We start from the raw sequence: 24,614 nt of genomic DNA, 5'->3' as shown, positions 1-24,614 counted from the left end.
CTGGATAATTTCCTAGGTTTCATCTTCCTAATTAACTATTGTGGTTCTTTAAATGAAACAAAATATATTCCATTATTGCTAGTATATGTAGACTTTCCAGGTGATTATTTTTACAAAATCTTGATTGTGATTTTTCTTCCTAATATTCTTCTGTTATGTCTTCCCTTTTGTTCTTTTTTTCTTCCCCTCTTCTTCTTTCTGTTTGATCATTTTTTTCCTCTAAATTTTACCTTTTTCATTTTTAATCTCTTGCGTTTGTAACCCTGGAATAGGTCAGTTTCCCTCCCTGACATGAGGACCCTCATATAATTTATCTGGTCTATGTCCCCACTAGGGGATACCTTGGGAATTTAAGCACTTGGTTTCCTTTGTTTCCCACAAAAAAATTCTGAATTTACCTATTAGCATTCAGGCCTGTAGGGGTTTGAGAAAAGGTTTTACTTACACAATACACAGGGAGAAATGATATAGGCCCAAATCCACAAATTGTAAAGATAAGTTCTCCTCTTCTCTTCCATACTAGGGTCACCCTTCACTCTTTCCCATCCTGCCCTCTCTTCGCTAGTTCCATGAATGAATTTGTCACTTCATCTTGTGGCTTGTACTTCATATTTAGTACTCATTGTGGTCTTTAGTTTTTTGCCTCATATGCTTTTTCTTCTCTCCCCCTCGCCCCCCAACTTCAGCCCCTGTCATTCCGCTGCTTCTAGGGACCTTGTGGGTACAAGGGCCTTTGATGGCACTTTGACATCTCTGTTCAGCACTGACTCATTCTCTGTACTACTTCTGCTTCCAGGTCCATGTAGTGAGGCCTTTCTGTTCTTGATTTGCTACCTCTTTGTTCTGGTATGCTTAGTTCCATGTTGTTTTCTGTGTCTGTCATTCATGGCTCATGGGTTTGTTCCCTCTTATACAAAAGTAGCTACCCTGCAGAACTTGGACCAGGAAAGGTCTTTTGAAAAGGGAGGAGCTAAGATGTCTTTATGCATATCTGATTCTCCTACTATTTCCATCTCCTCCCCCCCCCCCCCACTTCTTTTGATTCCCCTTCATCCCCTTCCCCTCTGGTCTTCAGTTTCCTTCTTTTTCTTCCCTGGGACAGTAAAGCTGTTGCCACGGAAACAAAAGCCTATGAAGAGCTTTGCTCCACTTTTGAGTTGCCCATAAAGAAGATTCTTGAAATACACAGGATTCTAGTATTAGGAAAACCTCTACTATATTACTTCAGAATTCTTTTTATAAAGTGCAAACAAATTATAGAGTAAAAAAAGTTGTTTTGTATATATAATCATTTGAAACTTCAGACTTAAAAATGTGGTAAATGGAAGGAAAGGAAAGACACAAGCATTTATTAATCATTTAATGTGCCAGGAACTGTGCTAAGTATTGAGGAAATAAATGCACAAAAAGAAAGAGGGGAGGTGCCCTCAAAAATCATGAGAGATTTTATAATGAGGGAAGACAATACACAAAAGGGAACTGAAATGGGGAAGGGAAGACATGAAAATGCCCAGAGTGAGGGGCATAATTTTGAGGTCTGGAAGCCAATAATAAGGTGGAGAGGGAATGAAAACCAACCTACACGAAATGGAAGCTCCAGGAGGAACTTATCAGTGGGAGAAAGAAACAGACTTTTCTGAGGAATGATCCATGCTGAGAAGGCCCCAGGAATGATTAGATGGTCCAGGAAAAGAATGTTCTAGATATTAAGAGGAAGTTCTAGGATGAGAAAACATACTTTTTGGAAGCATGAAGCCAGCATCAGGGATCTAGAAGCCAGAAAGAAGGTAAAATGGCTTATCTCAAATTTGATGAATGATACCATTAAAAGATAATGTCAAATTAAAACACATTAGTTAAAACAGATACAGTGCTTAAAAGTGCTAGTCACCTTTGCTTGATTGATTTTATTAAAGGGGTATCAAAAATAAACCAATTAGGATTCAAATATTTGTTGTTCTCATCCTCAGACATCAAAGTTGATATCTATTCTGGTGAAATTTAAACTGGTTAGTATTTTTTATAATTAATTTTATAATTATAAAATTTATTTTGACAGTATATATGCATGAGTAATTTTTTTTATAACATTATCCCTTATATTCATTTTTCCAAATTTTCCCCTCCCTCCCCTAGATGACAGGCAATCCCATACATATTAAATGTGTTACAGCATAACCTAGATATAATATATGTGTGTAAATCCAATTTTCTTGTTGCACGTTAAGTATTGGATTCTGAAGGTATAAGTAACCTGGGTAGATAGATAGTAGTGCTAACAGTTTACATTTAATTCCCAATGTTCCTTCTCTGGGTGTAGTTGTTTCTGTCCATCATTGATCACCTGGAAGTGAATTGGATCTTCTTTATGTTGAAGATACCCACTTCCATCAGAATACATCCTCATACAGTATTGTTGTTGAAGTGTACAGTGATCTTCTGGTTCTGCTTATTTCACTCAGCATCAGTTCATGTAAGTCTCTCCAAACCTTTCTGAATTCATCCTGCTGGTCATTTCTTACAGAACAATAATATTCCATAACCTTCATATACCATAATTTACCCAACCATTCTCCAATTGATGGGCTTCCATTCATCTTCCAGTTTTAGCCAATACAAAAAGAGCTGCCACAAACATTTTGACACATACAGGTCCCTTTTCCCTCTTTAGTATTTCTTTGGGATATAAGCCCAATAGTAGTACTGCTGGATCAAAGTTTGATAACTTTTTGGGCATAGTTCTAAATTGCTCTCTAGAATGGCCGGATTCTTTCACAACTCCACCAACAATGTATTAGTGTCCCAGTTTTCCCACATCCCCTCCAACATTCATCATTATTTGTTCTTGTCATCTTAGCCAATCTGACAGGTGTGTAGTGGTATCTCAGAGTTGTCTTAATTTGCATTTCTCTTATCAGTAGTGATTTGGAACACTCTTTCATATGAGTGGATATAATTTCAATTTCATCATCTGAGAATTGTCTGTTCACATCCTTTGACCATTTATCAATTGAAGAATGGTTTGATTTCTTATAAATTAGAGTCAGTTCTCTATATATTTTGGAAATGAGGCCTTTATCAGAACTTTTAACTGTAAAAATATTTTCCCAATTTGTTACTTCCCTTCTAATCTTGTTTGCATTAGTATTGTTTGTACAGAAAATTTTTAGTTTGATGTAATCAAAATCTTCTATTTTGTCATCAATAATGATCTCTAGTTCTCCTCTGGTCATAAATTCCTTCCTCCTCCACAGGTCTGAGAGGTAGACTATTCTCTGTTCCTCTAATCTATTTATGATCTCATTCTTTATGCCTAAATCATGGACCCATTTTGATCTTATCTTGGTATATGGTGTTAAGTGTGGAGCCATATCTAATTTCTGCCATACTAATTTCCAGTTTTCCCACTATAAACTGGTTAGTATTAACTAATTAATCTTTATATTCCTTCGCTCAGTGTCTTTCTGATGGGAGTGTGAAACTGTGTTCCCTTTTGATCTGTAAAATTAATACTCTGAAATTCTGTCCCCTTTGATTCCTGGCCTCCCAGACTCCACAGAGTCTGAAACAAGTTAAACATTATTATTCAATTGAGAATCTTGGTCAAAAGCACTCCATTGATCTTTTGTGGGTGCCACTTCTTCAGGAAATTCCAGATTCTTGAAAAAGATCTTGGTCTGATAATCAGCTCAAATTGCCACCAGGCCCCTGCCAAGATCTGCTCATAAAGTAAGTTTCTATTCACTTATTTCTTTGCAGAATGTCCAAAGCAGGACTCTACCTAGTCTGTTGGTATAGCTGCCTGTCTGGACCCCTGCCCGCTTTCTCTTCTCAGCGAAAAACCTTTTGTTATTTGTCTGCCACTGAGAAAGTCAGTTTCCTAGCAAAGCTGATCTCTGTAGTGCCAATTTTTTGCCATTAATATTTCGGGTTTGTGAATTCTTTCATAAAGGATCTGCGCCGACTAAAAGGGGATTCCCACAACTTTTTGATTGCCACTAGAACCCCATCATTTCTTTGGTGCTTTATTGTGATGAAGAGATATCCCTGGGTTCTCCACAACTGTGCCAAAAGAATGTAGCATTTCCTATAAAACTCAAAGGTAGAGGTTGAGTGCATATTTTTCTTGAGTAGCCCTGCTCAAGCTGGAGAAGATTATCTTTACTAGAGGCTGGACTTCTAGCCAAGGACTTTTTTCAACTATAGCAATTCCATCATTGTTGTCTCTGGAAGTATAAGGGGTTAGGTGATCTGTATTATTGGAGTAAGGATCATTCTAATGAAATAATTTTTTTTTTCTTAACTAATGGAAAGAGTTCACATATTAATTAGGCTTAAAACAGGTATCATTCAAATTTGTGACATGCTAATAATTTCTGGTACTAATTTAGTGATGATGAGAAAGTGAATTTGAATTCCTTGGGGTAGAAAGGCATTAACTGTAGTGAGTAGCTCTGAAAAGTACATCAGCCTTGGCTTCATGCCAAAGATTCTTTCAAACAGCACATTTAGGCAGAGTTTCCAGTGCTAGTGTTTGGAAAGAACCCTTATCATTGTGCATAAAGAAACTCAGAAAGAGGAAAGAAGGAGGAGGACCTCATCCTTGCATAGGTGTGTATTTAGAGGGATTAGATATAATTGACTGCCTCTGTTGACTGCTAGTGAATGAGTGAATAGAGTGGTAGGTCTGAAGTCTGGAGTGAGTTCAAATCTAACCCCAAGATACTTACTAGCTATGTGACCTTGGGTAAAAAAGACTATGGCCAAACACACTTTGTCTACTTCAATTTCCTCAATTATAAAATGGAAATAATAATAATAATAACTATATCCCAGAAGATTAAATGATATATTTATAAAACATAGTGCCTCTCACTTAATAAATGTTTTTTTTTCCCTTTGGTAACCATTGGTATATTTCCCTGGGCCTTTGAAATTGCCTGAAGCTTGCTTGGTCACTTGGCACAGAAAACTACAAGGTATATGAATATAAAGTAAATTAATTTGGTTTATAATATTATTGGAAATTGTGTTCTGAGTCTTCTTTTTCCCTTAGGGTGTATCTGTAGTAAAAGTTAAGGCACCCTTAGTAGGAGAAGTTGTAGAGTCTTAACAATAACTAGAATTTGTACTTACTTACCTAGTTAATCCAGCATAAGAAAAGTTTAGGCTAGTGAATTAAAATTTATAATTTTTCCCAAAGGTAATTATTTGCCTAAAACTTCATGTCTCTGTTACTACTCTTGTTAAATGAAAATATTGAGTAGCCTGATTGCTTGGTATAAAATATTAGAATTGTGAAGTGCAAACACTTATAGAAGTGTAAACATTTTTATATGCTAATAGGTTTACATTCTATTAATAAGAAGCTTTTTCCAATAGAAGTGTAAAACTATCTCGGATTGTGGCCTTTTATTTTCATAATCATTTGGTGCTTATTTAAATGTCCTCTTTTCTGTTGTGAATTTTTAGATGAGGCAGTTTTATTCTGTGAATAAATTTACAACTACCTACAATGTCTCCCCACAATTTCTCTGATTAAAGTTGGTAATGGACCACATGTGTAGTAACTAATGTTGTTCGACTAGGGAATTTTTCGATTTCAGAAGATTGTTTGAAATTAGCTTAGTAAATCTTCATGGGAGTTTTTTAAATAAAAGAAAATTCATACTTAAAAATTTTCAGAAAAGACATTCAGTAATGAATAAACCATTAGTGAATGAAAATAAGCTCATTTAGTTATTCAGATAGAAGTAGTAATTTAACTAATTATTGCTTGTAGGTTTCATAATTCAGTTTTTTTTCCCTTGCAGTAATTTCACTGAGCTTTTGGTAAGTTATCAGATGCTCATGCTGTAACCTCTTTCTATCCTTTAATAGTCTCCCCTTTCCTCCCAGCCTATCGTGTTTTACCTAATTTTTCTCTTTTCTTCTCTGTCCCTCCCCTTCTCCTTCCTTCTCTATCCCTCCCCCTCCCCTTTCTTCTCTGTCCCCCTCCCTCTCCTTCCTTCTTTTTTTGGTAAGGCAATTGGGGGGTTAAGTGACTTGAGTGACTTGCCCAGGGTCACACAGCTAGGAAGTGTTAAGTGTCCTTAATTTTGATTTGAACTCAGATCCTCCTGACTCTAAGTCCAGTGCTCTGTGCAACATTTAGCTGTTTCTGTTTTATCTAATCTTTAAAGCCCAGATTAAATCCTCCCTTTCCTTTTTATCCTTCTCCATTCTTCAGTTTACACTGACTTCTCTTTTCAAATTTGTTTTTGGTGTAGATTACACTGAGAGAGGCTGTATGTTGGATTATAAACTGGCCTTGAAATCTGAGTTCATCTTAATTCTTGCATATAATAATGATTGGCTATAGGATCCAGGGAATGTTATAAACTTATGTGCTCTGGTCAACACTGGTAAGACAATAAACAGAGGAGACTTCATTTTGCATTAATTACTTCTTTTGCAATAAATTACTTCTGTCAGAATAACTAAATGAGCTTATTTTCATTCATTGATGGTTTATTTATTATTGAATGTCTTTTTTGAAAATTTTTGAGTATGAATTTTCTTTTATTTAAAAAAATCCCATCATGATTTAATGATAATTCTAATTCTAATCTAAAATTCTAATGGTAGAAATTTACCAATGAAATCATAGTTCTAGTCCCTATTCCTGTCCCAAATGACATTATCTGTCTAGTTGGGATTAGAGTGGGGTAAAAGAGGGCTATTTTCTTCACTTTCCCATTCCCCTAATTAGTTAACATAGTCACAGAAAGTGAGTGACAAAGAGTTGTGTGTGTGTGGGGCCATTATTCCTTTATGAAGTGTGAAAAAGTTCTCTCTTTTGGAAGGAAAAGCTGGTCATTGACTGAGAGAAGATTGCTCATGCTCTGGGTAGACCTTTTAAAAGCTAAGCTCACCAGCTCAAGACAGTTTTAAGAGTTCCAGTTGGGGGAAAAAGGCTACAGCTCTGTGGATTGTGACTTTGACTCTGGTCTTACTATGAAGCTATCTGCTCCATAAGAGATAACCACTACCATTAGGGAACAATTACAGAATTCAATACTATTGAATTACTAAGTACTTTCTTTGGAAAAATATACATAGTTTTTAGCATTCTAGTTTAGAAGCAATTTTAAAGAATGTGACTTGTGGCAAAAGAAACCTAATCATATTCAATCATATGAACTAGTCTTGGCAATCAAAAGGTCAAAGGAGAAAATAACAGAGGAACCCAGACAAGTAGTCTCTGAGCAGTGATTCTGGAGTCAAGGGGAAATAGTGTAGGACAGAAAGGACCTGTAGTCCCGGGAGCCTGTGTCAATTTGGCCACATACATTCCTCTTGTGTGAGTTTCACTACCAATCTACTCTGTGCTCACTCTTCCCACTGTCATTATATGTATTTGTAGGAATGTATGGCCTAAATTTATGAAGGGAATCTTTTGTAGTTACTTTTTCTTCTTCCTCTTTTTTTTTTTTTTTTTTTTTTTTTTTTTGGAGGCAGTTGTGGTTAAGTGACTTGCCTAGGATCATACAGCTGGTAAGTTTTAAGTATTTGAGGCTGAATTTGAACTCAGGTCCTTCTGACTTCAGGGCTGATGCTCTGTCCATTGTGCCATCTAGCTGCCCCAGCCATTCTTTAATGGCTTGAATAATTGTGTTTATTAATTGATTATTAAAGGTAAATATTCCAATAGGGGCCTGTAAGCTATAAATGAGATAGTGTGGCTTCTATCATAATGCATCTTCACTATGCTGTATAATTAAAGGAGCATCCCATATTAGTAATTTTGAAATGGAAAATTTACAGTGGAACTCTTTGAATTAAATTGGTCAGTAAATTAAACCTTTGAATAGCCCTTCAATCTACCTCTACATCACTGGTCTCAAATGTGCCCAGTAGAGATAGTAGCATTTGATAACTGCAGTCAGTCCCAGTTTAATGACTTTCTTGTTGAGTCTAACATCATGGCTATTTATTCACAAAATCTATATTGTTTTTATAGGATTCCAGAGCCTTTTTCACAACCAGTTTAGGTGAAGCAACATGGATTGCAATGCTCATATCAGCCAATTTATCTGAAACATCCTGGGAGTTCAAAATTAAATTGAAATTTTGCTTTAGACAATGTACAGCCTGTACCATAGCAGGTTGTTACAAAGGTTTCAATCATCCTATGCTCTGTACCAGCAACAATATACCTATAGGTTCCCATAGTTTTTTCAATGAGGACTGGTTGTCGAGTCAGCTGGTGAGCAACTGCAATGAAGACATGGTGAGGAAAGGCCTTTATGTGTACTATCATGTCCATTCTTTTCCATTCACTATTTCTTGTTCTTCTTTTAATGATATTGTTTGGAGATGTCATAAAGCCCATGTAGGTCCAAGTCATCTGACTCTGTGATAAAGACCTTTGCAAAGAAAGGACTATTGACTGGGTCAAGAAAGTCATAGAAGATGGGTTAATCCTGACATAATTGTTAGCTACTACCATTCCCTTTTTCTTTTAGGTAATTCTGCTACTCAGGAATAAATGAGAACACAGCTCCCATTGTATCTGTAGCCACTTGATGGCTTAGGCTTATGCTGTCACTGTGATCATTATGCACTCTTGCTCCTTGTGGGGCAGTGTATTCATTTAAAATCTCTTCTTCAATCTTGTTTTCAGCGTGATTTCATTATTGTTCATTATTCTCATAAAGCTGAGAAAAGCTTTTTTTGGAAGGGTGTTTAAAAGCTCATGTGGACATTTATTGAGGTCAACTTGCAGTATATAGTCATATTTCTCATAGTACTCCTTATCCTCAGCCTGTCTCCAAAGCATCCTTGTAGTTTTTGTCATTGATTGTGATAACTCCTTTTGATTTAACTCCCATAGAAATGTGGTCAAACATGGCTTGGACAAACTATTCCTTCATAGACTGGATATCACTTTCATTTAGGTTGGTTCTCAAGAAGCAGACACTATGGATGATGATACCATCATAGGGGTATCACTGTTTCTGGGTCTCTCCTATCAAACGGAGCTATGTTCCCAATAGCAAATTCATAACCAGAGTGGACATCAGGAAGCCCAGTAGATCTATGAACAGTTCTAGGTAGGATTGCCATACTGCCATTCTATTTCATTGTTGGCAAAAAACTACCCAAATCTCCAGTGTAGTAAGCATTCTTAACTCCTCAAACATCATGTTCTCATCATTCACATAGAACACTCTGCATGTTAGGCATGAAACTCAACTTAATCCTCTCATGGCTCTTGTGGTACTAATATTCATCATAGTAACTCCAGGCACTGTTCTAGTCTGCCTGGCATTATACTTCAGTGTTCTTGTGAGCTATAGTTTTAGAAATGAAAATCCAAAGGGTATCCTTGAAACTCAAGGGGAAGTCACCTCCCTAAGGACTTAATTTCTAAACCTGTTGATGCCAAGTTGGAAGAAGTATCCCAGAGGAAGTACATAATACTGTTTGATTGTTTAGTATCTCTATTGCCTTCCCAATTGATCGTAAACTTCTTGAGGTCATGGATTATACCTTATCTTATACATAGCACAGTACTACTAGTATTACTACTACTACTCCTACTACTACTACTACTACTACTACTGTCACTACCACTACTACTACTACTACTACTATTACAACTATTACGAACTACTGCAGCTGACTTTTTGAAGATAGTACTATAAGATTTTCAAACTCTTTATAATTGTTATCTTACTTGATCTATTAGATCTATTGATCGGTTAGATACATAATAGGTACTTGATAAATACTTACTATTTAATTGTATTAATTGTATCACATGAAATCGTTATGATCTTTCAGTCAGGTTTCAACCCATTTTTATTGTACTAGTAGTAGTGAAAATATATATGTGAATATATGATTCACTGGCTCAGACTATGCCTTCAAACCCATGTACCACCTCTTCTCCCTAACTGAATCTACTTTTCCCATTCTCCCCAAATGTTTTTTGTCCTAGATGAAAAAAATAATCCAATTTTGCTTTTGCCTTTGATAATTCATATAAGATTATTACTTAATATCCATTTATTTATTCATTCATGAAAAAATATATTACATATCTGCTGAGTTAGATGCTAGAAAAGATACATTTGGTGAATGCCTCACTTTGCCCACTATTTCAGGAAAGCCCCAGTCATATGTCACTTTACTCCTTACTCTCCTACCTACTTCTCCAACCTTCATCACCCTTCCCTCTCATTGTTCAGTGTCTGACCTGACTCACTCTTTGGTCACTAGTTTCCTATGTATGTTATCTCCTCCATTAGAATGTAAATTCATTGAGGGAAGAGACAATCTTTGATTTTATATTTTTGTCCCCAGTATTTTATTTTACCACAATGCTCAATTTTCAATAAGTACTTAATAAACATTTTTTTTTGTTGATTCATTTAGATATGAAATAGCAAGTGGTATCATGGAGTAACATGGAATGTCATGGTATCATTGATAATAGTCTAGTAGAAGGAAATAAGGCACAAATAGAGGTAAGTATAACACCTAGTATTACAAATATAATAATTGTAAAGCAAAATGCTATATGAGGTGGGGGCAGGGTTTTAATGGGTTGAGGAAAGGTTTAATTGATGAAGTAGGATTTGAGTAAAACTACAAAGAATGGAGGCAGGGAGGATGTTCTAGGCATAGTGAACAGCTAAAGGAGCTACACAAAGACAAATGTCCAGTGTGTGGCAAGAAATGTTAAATAAGTAAGCATTAAATAAGATCATGAGAGCCTTGAATGCTAGGAAAAGGAATTTTACCTGATAGTAGATAGCTGCAAAAGATTTTGAGTAGAGGAATGACATGACCACATGTATATGTATGTGGAAAAAATTATTCTACCCCTAATACAGGAATGAGGGTATTCTTTTTGTAATTTTTTCCCATTAACTCTTTTATATAGAGTGATGATTATTCTTGTTTTCTCACTGTGTAAAGCACTCATAATATCATAAAATTGTGCTTGAAAACCAAAAGCTCTTTATCCCTCTTTTCTGTAAGACTAACTTTTACTTAGTTAAAATAATATTTTTCTCTTATTTTCCCCTTGCTTTTTCCTTGCAAGAAAATGGTTTATATGTGGTAATCAATAACTGGATAATATCTTCCCCCCTCCATTATAAATAATTGAGAAGACAAATAATGAGTGATTTAGAAGAAGTAACAATAGGTTGGGGGTTAGGACACCTGGATTCTTAGTAACTAGAACTAGACAGTTATGTCTTTATCTTCTTGAGCCTCATTTTCCTCATCTATAAATAAACTAGGTGATCTCTAATACCCTGCCTCCTCTCCCTCCATATCTAGTATTCTTTGATATAGAATTGGTAACTCATAAAACATAATATCTATTAATGCATACAAATAAACATTTATTAAGCATTTATAGTGGGCCAGGCACTATCCTAGTATACAATACAATGTATACAATGATAGAAATGAAATAGTTCTAATTCTCTTTTTAAAAAAATTTGTTATTAATTTTTAAATTTTATAATTATAACTTTTTTTGACAGTACATATGCATGGGTAACTTTTTACAACATTATCCCTTGCACTCCCTTCTGTTCTGATTTTTTCCCTTCCTTCCCTCCACCTCTTCCCCTAGATGACAGGTAGTCTTATATATGTTAGATATGTTATAATATATCCTAGATACAATATATGTGTGCAGAACCGAGTTTCTTGTTGCACAGGAAGAATTGGAATCAGAAGGTAAAAGTAACCTGGGAAGAAAAACAAAAATGCAAACAGTTTACACTCATTTCCCAGTGTTCCTTCTCTGGGTATTGCTGATTCTGTCCATTATTGATCAATTGGAAAATAGTTCCAATTCTCAAGAAGCTTATATTCTTTTGGGGAAATGTGGATACACATATAAGAGTATATAAAATATGTGCAAAGTAAAATATAATTTGCTTGTGCGCATGTGTGGGGGGGTGTATGTGACTATGTAGGCATAAGCAGCTGTTTATACCATGAAAGGCTTCTTTTATGAATGTGAGCACATATTAATTAATATTTATGTACTTATACAAGCTATAGAAGTGAGTAGATTATTAGATGTCCTTGTAAATTTTTAACTAAATTAAGTTTGAAAAGGATTTTCAATATTTCAAAATTTATCCTCACAAATATTGAAATAAAGTATTATTAAAGGAAGAATAGTAGTTACTGAAACTTTTTAGCTTGCCTGGAAATCTAATACCATTCATATTGCATACAAAATGCTACATTTATAAAGCTTGCTCTAATAGATAAAACCCTACTTTAAGATAATTCATTATTTCCATGCCTGAATTTGCAGAATAGATAAATTGATGGATGAATGCATATTACAAAGAATAATTTTTTTCACAAATGAATCCATGACAGAGTTTTGGGAAATTATGAGTTTGCTTTTTTTAATGCATCTAAATATTTCTTTAAAGCCAGATTTACTAATGTTCTCAGAGAAGTTGAGAATTTTTAAGTAACAGTAATAGGAACTGCCAACTGAAGATAAAACATTAAGATGCAGAATCTCTGAAATTATAAATTAATGTAAAATATAATTTGATTGGATGAAATTTAAAAAGATGAAAAACACATCCAAATATGATATGCAATTGGCTTGCAGTTCACTAAATGAAAACTTTAGTCTTCATATTTTGGAAGGTACTAAAGATATGCTGAGCTCAGAATTTATAGCTCAGAATCTTGAACCCAAGAACTTTGGAAATAGCAGGACTTTCTCCCCACACTGGTCCTGCTTCCAGAACGAGGCCAAACACTGTCATTCAAAGAAACTTATTCCTATAGAAAAGGTCCAACTTTCCCAGTACCACTACCAAAAAACCTGGGGATGACAGCACTGCTTCTAGCTCAGTGCCCAAAGCCAAAATTCTAGAAAGGAACCTTTTTGGAGACTTAGACTGGTGCTTTTGTGGGTTCTGAAGCCAGAATTACTAAAGATAAAAAAGTTCTTGCAACCATAGTCCTTGGTATTATCTATGGTTCAGCATTGGAAACTGATATGATTTCATCAGTGGAAATCGCTTAAAGATGCACTATTCTGTCTTTTGCCAATATAATTTAAGGATCATTAAACCTTATTCAAGATGCACCTAAGAACTATATATATGATCTATCTAATTAGAATGTGAGCTCTTGGAAAGTATGGATTGTCTTTTCTCTTTGCATCTTAATGCTAAAATAGCACAGTGGTTTTCATATATTAAATGTGTATTGTTTCCCTCCCTTCTTTCTTCCCTTCCTTCCTTCTTTCATTTCTTCCTTCCTCCCTTCTTCCTTCCCTTCCTCCTTCCCTTCTCTCCCTTTTTCTTTCCTTCCTTCCCTCCCTCTTTCCCTCCCTCCCTCTCCACCTACTTTCTTTCTTTCCTTCCTTCCTTCCTTCCTTCCTTCCTTCCTTCCTTCCTTCCTTCCTTCCTTCCTTCCTTCCTTCCTTCAATTGATCCAAAACCAATGTCTACTACACCTTTTTGCTTCTGTTACCTATAGTGACCATAACCCTGTCCTCCCCCATTCTTTATTAAAAACCAAGAAAATGAAAAATAAAAAAGAATCTTGGGGCAGCTAGGTGGTGCAGTGGATAGAGCACCAACCCTGAAGTCAGGAGGACCTGAGTTCAATTCTGGTCTCAGATATTTAACACTTCCTAGCTGTGTGACCCTGGGTAAGTCACTTAACCCGAATTGCCTCAACAACAACAACAACAATAACAAAAAGAAACCTTATAACACATAAATATAGTCAAACAAAACATGTTCACACAGTAGCTATGTCCAAAAATGCATGTCTTTGCACCTTGTGTTTTTCATCTCTCTTGCAGGAGACAAGTAATATCCTAGTATCTCTGAAGATATATGGTTGGTCATTGCATTTATCAGAGTTGTTTTTCTTTAAAATATTTCTGTTCTTATATCTAATTTGTTTTCTTCATTTGCTCCTTTAATTCTGTGTCAATTCATCGTACTCAGGATTCTCAGAAATCTTTTATTGTTTCTTCTAGTGCAGTGATATTTCATGATATTCATATACCATAATTTGTTAAGCCATTCCCCAACTGTCTTAGAGGCAATTTTTAGACTGAAATTGTTGTTGTTGTTGTTGTTGTTGTTGTTGTTGTTGTTGTTTTTTCTTCACTTTCCTCTTCTCCCTTTTATATTCCTCTTCAGGATCAGGAAGTTTTGCTTGTCACTTTCTTCTCATTGCTATCCTCTTTCCTAACTAGCTTTCCCTCTCCTCCCTCCCTCTTTCTTTCTGTTAAATCCAATGTATTTCTATATCAAACTCTGTGTGTGTGTGTGTGTGTGTGTGTGTGTGTGTGTGTGTGATGTTTGTGTCTGTGTCTGTTTATGTGTATGTGTTCAACTCTTTTTTCTGTTTCACTTAAATGTGACACATTTAATGCCCACTCTTTTTACCCCTTTATTTTTACTCCTCTCAGGTATGAGAAATAGCAAAAGCTCTCCCCTTCACTTTTTTTTTTGTATCTCCTTTAACCCTCTGTTTTCTTTCAACCTCTTCAAATTCTTAGAATAGAATTAATTTTTCCTTTTTAACCCCTTCAATATCTTTTGAAGGATATTAAGGTTCTGAAAGGATACTTGTTTCTTCTCCCCATTGGAATTTTTTAAAACTACTGTATCATTATATAGCTCCTTTTAATTGCTTAAATAAATTTACCATCCATGTTTTTCTGAATTTTTGTGCTTATATTTCAAAATCCCTGCTTAGTTCTGTGTTTTCATCAGAAATATTTGAAAAGCCATTTTCCTCTTATAGACTTATAGTCAGCTTTGCCTGTTATTTTAGATTGTAAGCGTCTATCTTTTGTCTCTTGAAATACCATATTCCAAGATTTCCTTTTAGTTTTAGTAGAAACTGCTAGTTCTTGTTCTAAATGCTAAAAGTATTTAGAAGCTTGCAATATTTTTCTTTGAAGAAAGAGTTCTTTCTACATGTTGGTTGTAATATTCTTTGCACTTTTCCCTTTCAATTTTCTTTCAAGAAGTACGGAATGGATTCTTTCAGTCTGTACTTTGCCCTCTGACTTTAATAGACCAGCTTTCATTTGTAGTTCCTTGAAATATAATATTCAAGCTATTTTTCCCCCTTAAATCATGGTCTTCAGGGAATCCAGTGGTACTTAAACTATCTCCTTGACTATTTTTCCAGAGCAATTTAAAAAATTAGCTATCTTACATTTTCTTCCATTTGTCAGTTTTTTGATTTTTATCTAGTACTTCTTGCTTTCTCATGGAGTCTTTGCTTCTTCTTTGATTTATTGATTTTCAAGGAATCTGTTTCTTGGGTATGGTTTACCACATTTTTCTCTAAATTCCTTATTCTCTTTCTAATTCTTTCTTCCTCATCTTCTATTTCATTAAAAATATATATTTTCTTTTTATATAGGTATTTATGTAGTCTTTCTGGAAAATCTATTCCTCCCCTCTCCCCACTTTGAGTCTCTGGTTTTAACTGTTTTGCCACTCTGGGTTTATAATGTTTTTTTATATTAGATACAAATTTCTTTCTTTCTTTTTTTTTTTTTTTTGGGGGGGGGAACAATTTTAATTTAATCTCTTTCAAGTGCCACAAATGCACAATATCACACTTTGATATATTTACTGACAATGCTAAATATGGGTCTTTAGGCAATCTACTATTTATGTTATTTTTTTTGTTTAATTTACCAAAATGAACTAAATTTAGAAATTTCTTTCAATAATACATTTCTGAAGTTTTAATTCTTGAATTGGGCTTTGTGGCTCTGCCCCCCTGAAGTGCTTTGAGTGACTTAAAAGACCTTGCTTGATCAGCCAGGATCTTCATCAAACGCCTGCTTCCTAGAGATTTCTTTCCTTAGATATTTGAGATTTAGGATGCTGGATCTTCAGAGCCCTATCTTATCTTTCAAGACAGAGTGTTAGTTAGTCCCTAAGCCTGGTTTATTCTGGTCTTAGTGCTTTGGCATAACGCTGATCACATTATTATTAAGACTATTTAGCTTCAGTGACTCCATATTAGAGTCTTATCATTTATAACTACAATGTCAAACAATATATTTTGAAAATCACAATTATTTGTTTTAGATGCATGTTTAAATATATAGATGCAGATGCATATATGTGTACATATTTACATGTAAGTATATGTATATGTGTATGTAGATATATGTATATATGTGGGTATGAATAATATACATATATCTATTTCTATACCTGTGCTTAACTGTCATTTACTTGGGGAATTTGGGGGAGATGATGAGGGAAAAATAGAATAAAATAAAAAGTACACAGCAGAGAATAAAAGAATAACCTACAAAGATATATGCTTTCTTGAAATGGAAATTTATTGTAACTTATTTTGAATCCTCCCTGATGTTCTGCTGAGCATATGACAATATGTTTTTTTCTTTTCTTTTTAGTTTCAAATAAATATTTTAAGAATTAAAAATTAAAATTAAAATAAGAGGAATGTATTCCCCCAAATCACAATTATTACAAATGATTTCAGGTACTCTTGTATAGCCATATTATCTCAGAGATGTAGTGCCACTGAAAGGAGAACATGTAGTCTGATCTATAGCTGAGACAGGATTCCTTTTACAGAATCCCAAATAAGTAATCATCCAATTTCTAATCTTGAAGACCTGTGATAGTAATCCATCATCTTTTGAGATAGCCCATCTCAGTTTTGGACAGCTCCAAATATTAGGAAGTTTTTCTTTAAATAAGAGTTAAATATGAAATTATAATTTCAACCCATTCCCCTAATTCTGTTCTCTGGAGCCAAGAAGATCAAATTTAATCCTACTTTTCTGTTTGACAGCCTGTAAAAATAGTTATCATAGGAGCAGCTTAGGTGGCACAGTGAGTAGAGCACCCATCCTAAAGTCAGGTTAGCTGCCTCCAAAAAAGAAAAGAAAATACTTATCAGTTCACTTTATACATACTCAGTTATCTACTTCATTTCAAATTCTTAATTAATACAGGGTTTTTTTGGTCTTGCAAAAACTTAAAAAATTTTGTTTTTGAAATTGCCCATTTTATTTGTCATATTCACCTATATATCCTGTTTGTTTAAGAGTTCTTTGATCTGGCAGAAATTGGGTTTAGACCAACATTTTATACCATGTTACAGTAACTTTGTTGTTTATATTTAGGAGATTAAGGATGTTTGTGTGTATATGTGTATAGATATGTATGTGTATAACCATACATATACACATACTGCTTGTCTGAGACTACTAATGAGAAAAAAAGATTTCTCCAGTTGATTAACCTTTTAGCATTCTTTCTTCATGTAGACTTTCATGATCTCTCTTCAAATTTCCTTATATATACTTATCTCTTTTATATCCAGTATAATGTAATCTCCTTGGAGCAAAGGACTTTTTTTTTTCTTTTTCTTTTGTTCATTTGTCTTTAGCACCTAGTACGTTGACTTGTATGCTTAATAATTATTTGTTGAATTATTGAATTGAAGATAGAATCCACTCTACAAAATTTCTACTAGGTATTTAGTCATTCTTGGAAGATCTTTCGTGACAGGGAATTCATTGTTTCCTAACAATTTTAATTGTTAGTTTTTTTCTTAAATTGAAGTATAACATTATTTGCCTATCAGCAGGATAAGTCCTGTGGAACAGTTATCCTTAGATGGCAGATTACTGTTATCATCCAGGCTGTGATTACTTAGAGGAGCATTTCTTTTTGAGGAAATCATCTGTTCATTAACAGATTAGGGAATCCTGGGGATTTTTTGTCTTCAGGAGTAGTAGAGTTGGATTTTTTGGGGGGCATATCAGTGCTGTACATTAGTAGTACATTTACCTAGGGAACAGGATGGAGGATTTAATGACCATACATATTTGTCTTCATCAGTAAAATTCTCTCAAAGTCTAATGTCTAGATGCAGCAAGCAAGATATCGACTAGATAGGAGAAGGGGAAGCTGGGAAGATATTGTACGATTTGGCATTGTCTGGTCCATAGGACTATTGCTGGTCATCTGATGTGTGTTTCTGGTAGATTAGTAAAAATATGGTTTGAATATAATGTATTAGGAGTTATTGTAAAATGATATTAGTTGGGACAACATTATTCTCTGATATGCCTGTAAAAGATATTTTTTATTATCAAGAATAGGTTTTATGTGTAATATCTTCAAAGGCTTGACTAAATATTTAAAAATTGCATAAGAAAAGGTACCACTTGGGGGTTACTAAAGACTGTATAATAGTCATTTATATGGTTAACAACCACAGAACATTTTTAGTGACTCATTAAATCTTTTCAATGCACTTAGGATGTTTAAGCTTCACTGAAGGGACTCAACTGATCATCATTGAAGTACGGGATAAGACAGTGTAATAGCGCTCCTATGTATAGGAGAGCTCTGTTTTAGCCCCCGGGCTTTTGTGTTACCTGCATGAGTGATTATTTCCCATTGAAGTCTTATTAAAAATGTGTTCCTTAGGCAAATGATAATTTCAGTGGGCTGCATTTCAAATGTGAGCAGGCTATAAGTATTTGTAATGAAGCATGAATTTCATTATTTATATTCTTCAAAAAGTCCATGTTTTCATTGGTGTACCTCCAGTAGTGAAGATTTCTAATTCTATAATGTTTAGTGTAGTGGTTTCAAACTCAAATAAAAATGGGGACTCAGCATATTGACTTAGAAAACCACATATTAACATTATCAAATTTTCTATTACATTTCTATTTGTTTTCTTAAATATTTCCCAATTACATTTTAATCTGGTACTGGCTGCACTCAGGAGTATTGACAGCTGCCTCTTCCATATTTCTGAGCTACCCCTGGCTCCTCTCCTTCTGTCTTCTTCTGTTAATGGGACTTAAATCAATACTGTTATTCCTTGAAAGAATATGTTAATCAGTTGCCCTATGAATCTACATGCCATTCCTGTATCTCCCAGACCAAAGTACCTTGGCCCACTTCCCCTATATGTTCCATTATAATGTAAACTGCTTGAAAACAGATGCTTACTTTTTGCATTTATATTTTTGGTTCTTAGCATGGTGCCTAGTATATATTTAAGTATTTGATAAATACTTATTCATGACTGTTTTTATTTGTTCAGTGTTCTTCCCACTATACTTCTGTATACTATACTGTATACTTCTATACAGTCTTCTATATGAAGAATATTCAAATAATAAATTAATATCATCAGTAGATATTTGTTGAATTAAAATGAATAGTTGTGTCAGTATCCTAAATTTCTAAAAGTCACCTTAGGGAATATATGATGAAAGTAAATTAAGCAAAGGAATTTTTTTCTTGTACATAATGGCATAATGTGAAGTTTTTCAATTGAGGAAGTTGCTATATAAAGTATCTTATCTTGCAACTCTATAGATAGAAGATCTGTGTTGAAACCCTAGCTCTTTTTCCTCTGACTTTGAAACATATATATGAACATATGTATATTATTATGTACATATATATGTGTGTGTGATATATATATATATATGCACATACACATATTCTTTTTTTCTTTTGAACTTAAACTTTAGCAAACATGAACATTTCAATGTTATAAACAATTTGTTCTTTTAAATGTATATTTCATTGAACATGAACATGACAACCTTGCTTATCTATGTTCCTTCAGAATTTCTCCCTGCTCTCTTCCATATATTTAAAAATTTGGCATCAGTGCTATATTCCTCCTTTCTTTTTCATTTTATTTCTCTTCCTCATTCTCCTCTTCTCTTTTTCCTCTTCTTCCTTCACCTTTGTGTTTTCTTTCCCCTTTCTCTTCCTTCCCTTTCTTTTCTTCCTTTTTCTCATTTCCCTTCTCCCTCCTTTCCCTCCCCCTTTTCTTCTTTCATCAATCAATTCCCTTTTCTCCAAATGGATAATAAAGTAAAACAAATCAACATACTGACTGTGTATGATTCTAAGTAAGTCACACTCCCACTTTGAACCTCAATGTTTTTTTCTGTAACAATGGAGAGCTTGGACTTAGAAAACCTCTGTATTTTAGCTCTAAGATGCTAGATGTGGTTTTTGTTACATGTATAGTTCTCTATGTAAAAGTTAAATAATTTAGGGAACTGAAATAATGCATTGAGGTAACCATGATAGAAATCAGCAATAAATATTTTTGGAGATTGAAAAGAGCAATTCAGTCCCCCAAATGTTTATACCTAAATTATAGCACCCTTTTATAAAATTTATCCAAATGTATTTCTCTTCTCATGGAAAATTAAGAGTTGGGAGGCTTGTTAAAAAATGTATAGTCTAATTTTCTATTTCCTATTGGTTTTGTCATTATTTTAAAATGAAGTGTACTGGAAAAATAATATTTTTTGTCTTCAGTAATTCAGCACTCTTATTATGCTGTGTGCAGAGCATATGAACAAAGTTCTGGGAAGACACAAAGTTTAAACAAAATATGGTGGTACCTGTCTTCATGGATCTTGCAGTAGGGGAACAAAATATAAAGTAGCCCTCTTTAATACAACATAGTAATATAAATATGTAACAGAGGAATGTGCTATGTGAGAAAAGGAAGAAAAAAACCATAACTAACTGGGGATATTAGGAACATTTCTTGGAGGAGGTAAGATCCATCAGAACTCATTTAAAGGAACATGGTAGAAAGCAGAATTGCAAGTAATACAATTTGACTATATTATGTAGTATTTGAAAGAGATTAATTTGAAGTGAGCTTGGAAAGGTAGAGCAGTGAGTGTCCTTTTAGAGAATATTCCATATATGAGATCAAGGAGCAGTAGGGAGCCACTGTAAGGATCTGAGCAGAAGAATAACATGACTAGCTATCTGTGAGAGGGCAGGTATAATGGAAAGAGTTAGGGTTCTAAGAGTCAGAAGACCAGGGGTTGATGATTGACCCTACCACACCTTGAAAAAGTTACTTCTTTTCATTGGACTTCAGGTATTGCCAAGATGGCCAATGGAATGAGAGGTAGACTACTTCACTTATATTACTCTTTCAATAAAACCCTGGGTTTTGCACCCTAATAATGATCCCGAAATCCAGAGACAAACTACAGTAAGTGTCTTCTACTTCAGAACTATACAAAAAGTTTTCTAAGGCCTTATCATTAAAGAGCCAGTGCAGGGTAACATTTTCTGTATGCAGGTAGTGAGAGCGGAGGGTTCTTCAATCGTGGGGCAGTTAGAGAACTCTAAGATTGGGAACTTATCTTCCCAAATGGGAACTTTTTCAGCTCTAGTTTGGGAGTACAAGACAGATCAGCATGCTGCTGAAGTGGTCAGACTAGAGTAGAACAGCCCCAGGGGCTCTGAGGCATTTAAAACCTCAAGTTCTGAGATGGTAACTCTCTGAACCTCAAAGATGGCCAAATCCCAATAGGGATTTCCAGTGCAGGAACCCAGGGAACCTAGTCTCATACCAAGCAAGGCCTATTACCCTACCCCAAAGTGTAATAGTAGGGGAAATCTGACTGTGCCACAAAGCCGTAATTCAGGAACTAAGGCTAGAGATATGAATAACTTAAAAAAAATCCATTATAAAACATCATTGTAACTCTAACTTAACAACTATAAGCAGAAACTTAAAGACAAAAAATAAGAATTAGGGTTTGAAGAAATGAAGTGAGAGATAAAAAGTGAATCTGAGCTCTTTGAGGGCAGAAGCTTTGTTTTTCCCTTTATTTGTAATCCTAATACTTAATATAGTATCTTGTGCAAAATTAGTGCTTAATAAATTTTTGTTGATAATTATGATGATGCCCTGTTTTTCTTATTCTGATATGTACTAGTGAAACTGGACTGTTTTCTGAAGTTGAATTTTTTTCTGCCATTGTGCATTAGTACAAGCTCTCTTTCAAGTATGTACTCCATTTTTCCTTGACTTTGCCTTTCAGAATCCTTTTCCTTTTTGAAAGCCCAGCTTAGGTGGCTCTCTTTCATGAAGCCTTTCCACATTCAGTGATATGTTGTCCCTTCCACATTATATTAGATGTGTATATGCGCCACATGGCACATCTTGTGTCTTACTGGCATTATATTATTAAATCCTTGAGGGCAGGGACTGTGTAGTCAGTACCGAACACAGAGTCTTGTACATAGAAGACATTTAATAGCTATTTATTGGATTGAATTATTATATACAAATCACTGTACTAGACCCTATAGATACAGAATGAAAAGAGAGTTATTTCCCTAAAGGAATTTGCAATCTAGAAGGAGCGCTAAGATATACTTAGAAAATACTAAAACAAATTAGGGTAAATGCAAAAGAGATAACTAGTACAGTTTTTTTTTTTCTTTCAGTAGTATTCAGAATGAGTATCATTTAAAAATTGACATTATGTGGTTACAATACTCTTAGTTTTTTCTAATTTTATAGGAATAACTGAGTGGAAAATTAGTTGGTTAATTGGATCATGTAGTGATAAGCAAGGGAGTACTCTCTACCTATAACCATTTAGTGTGTGCTAATTTCAGGCATAATACAATATCATTATTAAACTGCAACCAGGTTAAAAAAATGACCATGCTAATAATAAAAACAACATCAATTGACACATAGAAATTGAAAAGGGTAATTCTGGCAGAGGGAATTAGGACAGGCAATTCTTTAAATTTAATATAGATTCACATAATATTCTACCAGTTACAACCATGTTATTATTAACAACACTTATGGTGACTTGGGCATAATCATTCTACTTCCTGACCTGCTCCAATATGTAAAACTTCACCCCAGATCCAGGTCGCTTGCTACCCACTGTGACTATGCAGACTATGCAGACCATGTGTTCTTTCTCTAAGTTTCACTTACTTTAAGTCATAATCAGTCAAAAAAGCCCTCACAGAGCTCACATTATAATGAGAGAAGCAACATGAAAATAATTATGTATAAATTAAATGTCTATGTATACATTTGTAAATATGTATATATATATATACACAATATGTGTACATCTGCATGAGCATGTGGATAGTGGGCTATTGCTATTCTGTGATTGACAGAGTGATTTGATTGACCTACTTATATACTGGGAAGTTCCCATATATCAAATAATTGGCTTGGTTAGTTACATTTTGGGTTAGGAATGCAAAAACAGCAAGCTGTTGTTTTAGCACTTTGTCAATCCAGGTATGTAATGTAAGAAAACTTTACTGATCAGAGTAATCTTGCAGTTGATAAGAGTGGGGTTGAAGTTCAGACTACATGATAATTGACAGCTCCTAAATCCCCTCCCACTCAGTCCCTGTGAATCTGGCCACCAACAATAACTGTATATAAAGGGAGGAGATCTGGGCTCTTGATCAGGTTATGCAGTTTGCTGTAGTCCTATGCCTGAGCCATAGGGAACCACTTATTTTTACTTGCCTGTGAGGATTAATTTGCTTTGCTTGTGGTACTTTGAGTAGAATCCTTCTCATATCCCTTAAGATTCTCTCAGAGGAAAGACTGGTAGTAGGTAGGACTGGGAAAAGCCTTCTAAAGGGATTTGAGTTGAATTTTGAAGGAGATGGAGGACAGCCGGTGAAAAGATCTGAGGTCTTATGTGTGAGGAGCAGCAAATTGTGTAGCTAAATTATAGAATACATAGAATAATACATGGAGGGGAATGAAGTGTAAGAAGATGGAAAGATAGGGAGGGGCCAGCTTTTAAAGGGTTTTAAATACAAAGGGTTTTTATCTCTGATTCTGAAGATAAAAAGGAACCAGTAGAATCAGACCTGTGCTCTGGAAAAGCCATTTTGGCAGCTTAGGAGAGGATGAACTATAGTAGGGGAGGGTTTGAGGTCAATTTCAGGGTTCCAGGTGTGACCTAATGATTAGGGCTAATGATTGTCCCGGGAAGAGGTAGAAACAATAAGAGGACTACAAATTAAATATGTGAGGTGAATGTAAATAAAGAATTCAAAGACACTAATTATGAAAATGGTTGACTCAGCCTTTGGTGATGTCCTAAAAGAGGGGATTTGGTGGGGGAGATGACTGAAGGGGAAGTAACGAATTCTGTTTGGGATATGTTGACTCTAATATGTCTGTGGGATATTCAATTCAAGAAAGTCCAAAGGTAGTTGATGTAGGATTAGAGCTCAGGAGAGAGGCTAGTTTGAATCTATCTTTATCTATCTATCTATCTAAAAAAATAGGGTAATAGCTATCAGGATATATAGATCTAGTGTACATTTTTTAAGGATGGAAGAGGTGTGGACATAGCCCAGTAGACAAGGAAAGATTAAAGATTAATTAGAATGGGGATGATAGAGGTGGCAATCTTCTAGAGAAGAACTGGATGAATGATAGCATTATGTGTGTATATATATATATATATATATATATATATATATATATATATATATATATATATATATATATATATATATATATATTGGGATTTGGAAGGGCCACTTCTTGATGTGAAACTGGGGTGGAGATAATAGGGAAAAACATCTGAATGATGTGAGATAAAAAGAGAAGAGGGAGCTCTTGATGAATGATCTAAATATTTTTCAATGACATAAGAGACAAGATTCTCAGCTGAGAGATTGGGAGCAGAAGTAGCAATGGGAGGTTTGAGGGGAAGTGAAAAG

The 24,614-nt window shown here is 34.6% G+C and overlaps 1 protein-coding gene and 1 pseudogene across 9 annotated transcripts in view; one reads left to right on the top strand and one right to left on the bottom strand.

Annotated features, from left to right (window-relative positions):
* The window catches only part of WDR25 (WD repeat domain 25), a 251,388-nt gene that overhangs the window by 52,503 nt on the left and 174,271 nt on the right, over nucleotides 1–24,614 (top strand). For 2 of the 9 annotated variants that reach the window (XM_074291282.1, XM_074291283.1), the window contains exon 2: nucleotides 10,423–10,514. The exons of the other annotated variants lie outside the window; for them this stretch is intronic. In XM_074291282.1, coding sequence (XP_074147383.1) covers nucleotides 10,455–10,514 — 60 coding nt within the window. In that variant the 5' untranslated portion in view covers nucleotides 10,423–10,454. The remainder of the gene's footprint in view (nucleotides 1–10,422; nucleotides 10,515–24,614) is intronic. 9 annotated transcript variants of the gene reach the window in all.
* Nucleotides 7,869–8,549, bottom strand: LOC141556367 (RNA-splicing ligase RtcB homolog; annotated as a pseudogene).

Source organism: Sminthopsis crassicaudata, chromosome 2 (genome assembly GCF_048593235.1).
Source record: "Sminthopsis crassicaudata isolate SCR6 chromosome 2, ASM4859323v1, whole genome shotgun sequence".
Taxonomy (NCBI): domain Eukaryota; kingdom Metazoa; phylum Chordata; class Mammalia; order Dasyuromorphia; family Dasyuridae; genus Sminthopsis; species Sminthopsis crassicaudata.
This window is presented reverse-complemented; position numbering and strand designations above follow the sequence as displayed.